Source organism: Pundamilia nyererei, unplaced genomic scaffold (genome assembly GCF_000239375.1).
Source record: "Pundamilia nyererei isolate P.nyererei 1_Seehausen unplaced genomic scaffold, PunNye1.0 scaffold00189, whole genome shotgun sequence".
Lineage (NCBI taxonomy): Eukaryota > Metazoa > Chordata > Actinopteri > Cichliformes > Cichlidae > Pundamilia > Pundamilia nyererei.
The window spans coordinates 1,195,872-1,200,096 of NW_005187590.1; the positions used below are offsets into that span (position 1 = coordinate 1,195,872).

At 37.7% G+C, this 4,225-nt stretch overlaps 1 protein-coding gene across 3 annotated transcripts in view; it reads right to left on the minus strand.

Annotated features, from left to right (window-relative positions):
* Window positions 1-3,331, minus strand: part of LOC102211252 (cell wall protein IFF6-like) — a 3,972-nt gene extending 641 nt beyond the window's left edge. For 2 of the 3 annotated variants that reach the window (XM_013914358.1, XM_013914357.1), the window contains exons 1-4: window positions 3,267-3,331; window positions 2,894-2,931; window positions 2,625-2,740; window positions 3-877 (exon numbers count right to left, since the gene is read on the minus strand). In XM_013914358.1, coding sequence (XP_013769812.1) covers window positions 3-877; window positions 2,625-2,740 — 991 coding nt within the window. In that variant the 5' untranslated portion in view covers window positions 2,894-2,931; window positions 3,267-3,331. The remainder of the gene's footprint in view (window positions 1-2; window positions 878-2,624; window positions 2,741-2,893; window positions 2,932-3,266) is intronic. The other variant, XM_013914359.1, reaches the window with a different exon arrangement.
* Window positions 3,332-4,225: the final 894 nt, after the last annotated feature.

Genomic DNA, 4,225 nt, shown 5'->3' on the forward strand with positions numbered 1-4,225 from the left:
GCCTCCTCGTCCAAGCTTGCTTCCTTTTCTACCTGGGCCTCCTCGTCCAAGCTTGCTTCCTTTTCTACCTGGGCCTCTTCGTCTAAGCTTGCTTCGTTTTTTACATCGACCTCCTCCTCTAAGCTTGCTGCCTCCCCTGCGTTTGAAGCTTCCTCTTTGATTTCCTTTGCACTTGCTCATTTGACCCTCTTTTCCCCTACCTGAGCCTGGAGGTATCCCACTGTCTATGTCAGTGCCTATGTCAGTCCCTATACCAGTGCCTATACCCGTGCCTATGTCATTGCCTATGTCATTGCCTAGACCAGTGTCAAGGCCTGGTTTAGGTGTTTCTACATCTGTACCTTGTTCTTGACTTGACAAGGCTGGGTTTGCAACACATGTGGGTGTAACATCTCCCCCTGAGGAGCATCTTGTGCACTGAAAAGCATCATCTCCAGGTGCATAACAACGATATATGTTGTTAAGCCCAAGTTTGGTAATCTCAAGATTCTTAAATGATTGAGTCAGCTGAGATGTGTCTGAAGCAGGAACATCAGCTACATTAGAAAAAACAAACGCATAACCGCTCCAGTTATTAATGATATCACTAATGTTCAAAGTGATACCTTCGTCATTTGAAATTGGAGAGTTTTCAGAGTAGATGACGAGAACGTTACCCTCACTACTATTTATGAATGGTTGTATGTTATGAAGAACATGTGATAGTGCCTGTGACTGTGTCGCTGCCACCACCCTGGTGCCTTTGTACACTTGGTCCTGTGAAATGGCTCCTGTCACGCTGTCTGCTGGGTCATTCTGAAGGACTTCTTGGAGACTGCTTGGATCTTGATTCTGTGGGATGTTCAAAGCCATGCTGAAGGAATCACCTAGTTCATACCTGCCAAAAATATAATATAATAAGTATAAACTGCACACTAAATTTGGACTACCAGTGATGATCTGGGCTTTGTCAGTGAGTTGTAAAAGTACATTTTGCATTGAGTGTCTCGAGGGTACCAGGGGAAAAGAAAAAAAAAGAGCCGTAAATGCCTCACACAGATGATTAAAATGTATTTTATGGGACACTAATGGGACACTAGACATAACAAGCAATCCTCTGCATCAATTTTTAGTGATTTTTAGTTTTCTTTACGCTGTCAGCTGCCTCTTCTTCTCTCATTCTCCCCCTCCCTCTCCTGTTGCTACTTCAATCATGAAACTGATCAATGATCAGCTGATCGGCTTTTCTCTCTTGTTTATTTATCGCTCACTTTGCGCCAGAAAGAGGAAACCAGTGGATGTCGCGCTAAACAACAGCAGCACGTTTAAGCTTGATCAGCTGTTGTTAGAATGTATTTAATATTAGTTTCTAGTATCAGCTGATGTTTGTTGGAGCCACAGCTGTAAAGCTGCTGGTCATGATGTCGGTTTGGTTATCTGGTGAGATGGAAACATGAAGATGAAACCAGGAGAGGTCCTTACTGAATCATCAGAGCTGAACAGGTGATGGAGAAACAGGTTTACCCTTTAGGTGACATTAATGAGTTGAAGTTATGAACTGTTTCTGAGAGACAAATAACACCAGGATCCTTTTTTAGGTAGCTGACAGCTGGTAACTGTGCAGGTGCGGATCTAGCAAAGTGTTGCCAAGGGGGCATGTAGGGCATTAACAGGGAGAGGGGGGCACAAAGAAATACTTTTCTTTCTTATTCTCATTTAAAATGTCTAGCTTTTAAAAAATAATAATCTGAATCTTAAAACCAAAGTTTTTATCTGATATAAAATGTATAGAAATCATACATATACCAACAAGACAGCGTACTGTTACAACGGCGTTTGTTTTCATTCAAAGGCTTCATGGCTTTACCTATAATACCTGGTGGGCCGGTGTCTAGTCAAAATGCCCGGGATGATTTTTTTTGTCTCAGTCCAGCCCTGGCCTCAGGTCAATCAGGTCTCACACTCACAATCCAAAACTCATAAACAGCTTCTTCCAAAGGATAGTTCGTACTGTTAACAATCCACCCCTGCCCACCCAGATCACCAGTCTGAGTAACCCTCATCACTCAGGCCACTCACACGGACTGTATTCAGACCAAATCTTACTTTGCACTACTTACAAGCACTTTGCAATTATTTTATTCTCCAAAGTTATTTTTGTATATATGTCTCTTGTTTGCTATTTATTCCTGCTGTCTAATAATTAGATGTTATTCCTGCACACTTGACATGGAGCACCCATAATTTTGTTGTACGTGTACATTGTATTCTATACATACTATTACTATAGATTTTCATTAATAATTACTTACTACTATTACTGTTAATAATAATAATAGTGATATCATTATTAAACTAAAACATACTATTGCAAATTAATAAATAATAATAATAATAATAATAATAATCTTTTATTAGGATTTAAAGCTCATTATTCACTTTAAACAACAGGAAAAACTGCAGTGTAAAATAAAGTCACATACTTTATTTCATGTATAGTTGTAATACAAAGGCTGAAGTCATAGAGAGATGTCTTGCCTTCAAGTGACTCAACAGATCGATAATAGCACAAGCAGATTAGAAGAGCAGTGATTAGATATAATATCACACATAAAAACCCCAAAACCCCACTTTTGTCAACTCACTTGTTCTTGACAGCTGCTACAATGTTCGTGAGCCAGTCCTGGTTTACTGCAGCCAAAATGTTTGGAGGAGACAGGAAGAAGGCTGGCACCATCACCAGCCAGCACAGGCCAGCCATCTAATCAGATCAGATTTAACAACACAGTGGTTTTCACAAACAAAACTGTTGTGTCTTAACCAGTAAACCATAACAATCATAACAATTAAACCAAGTGAATGTTTTAAGGAAACAACACAAACATTTAACATGATATCGAGCTGCCTCACTTACCTTCACATGTGTTGCCAGCTACTTCTGGTTATAATCCCCTGTTGAAATAACACAAATAGACCTTTTTATGTAGATCAATAGTTAGTTTATAAAGTAATTCATCAGTTTACAGAACAATCAGTTTGCAATACTTGACAAACAGTTTTTTATGCAGAAATGCAAAGCATACAAGCTTTCAACTTTTCATTGATGGTGTTTATCACATTTTTATTCCGGTTTTGCATTTTCTTTGAAATTTTGTTTCATAAAAATATTAATCAAGGAAATTACCAACAGGTGACAAAAACAGACAATGACAAAAAGTAGTTGAACAGCTTGATTTTTACCAGCAAAAATTAAAAAAATCTAAAAGCAAAAAACTTTATTGTTTTACCTTTTTTGGAAAAAGAGACGATGTCAATACCTCCTGGTTAATTTCAAGTGTGTAAAAGGGAGATGCTAAAACGTAGACACAGTACCGGGGAAGTTTTGGTTTTTTATAGAGAACAAAGTGACCACCCCCTGGTAGGCACACCATAACCATATTTGAACATGTCTGTAGAAAACTATGAAATCAGTATGTGATAATAGATAGAAAAAAAATTGCTTTTTTATTTGTCATCTTCATTTTGGAGGAGAAAAAAATAACAGAAAGAGAGAAATTCAACTAAAGAGGAAGAAAACAATTAGGTTTTTGACCACATCATGACTAAGATGTTTTTGCAGAGATGCAGAGAACAATGCACAGAAAACAGAGATAAAGATAATAGCTAAACTAAAAGCTGGAAAAGAAGCTATGGACATGCGAGGTGTTATTGCAGTTGCAGTGCATAATTTCTTGAAGAAATGTTAATTTCGTTTTCTCTGTTTGCTGCTGGAATCATGTTTATATATTTCCACTGTAAGGACTCATCACTAGGATGAATGATGAAATGTTTCTCCCACTAAAAACGTGTTGTCCACTAGAACAGAATCAGCTTTTTGGGATTTCACAGATTACTTTAAATTTGTAAAGTAATTTGCAGACATTTTTAAACAATTTAAGTTTAGGAAGAGAAAATGTTTTGCTCTGGGAGTTCAAACAGAAAATAATTCAACAGAAATGATGACAGCATAACAGATATAAATTAAGAAATCCTTCTCTACCTCTTGTGCATACTACGAAATTGCGACCTGTTTGCATCGTTGCTCTCAAAACACTTATTAGACTTCTTGGTCATAATATGCCATAAAAGCAGAATACACTGATTAACACAAGGATAAGACCTACAATAAACAACATCCAATAACCCACAGTGACTAGAATTCTGCTGTATGTAGACTCATTTTCATAACTCTGACAGTCTGTGCATT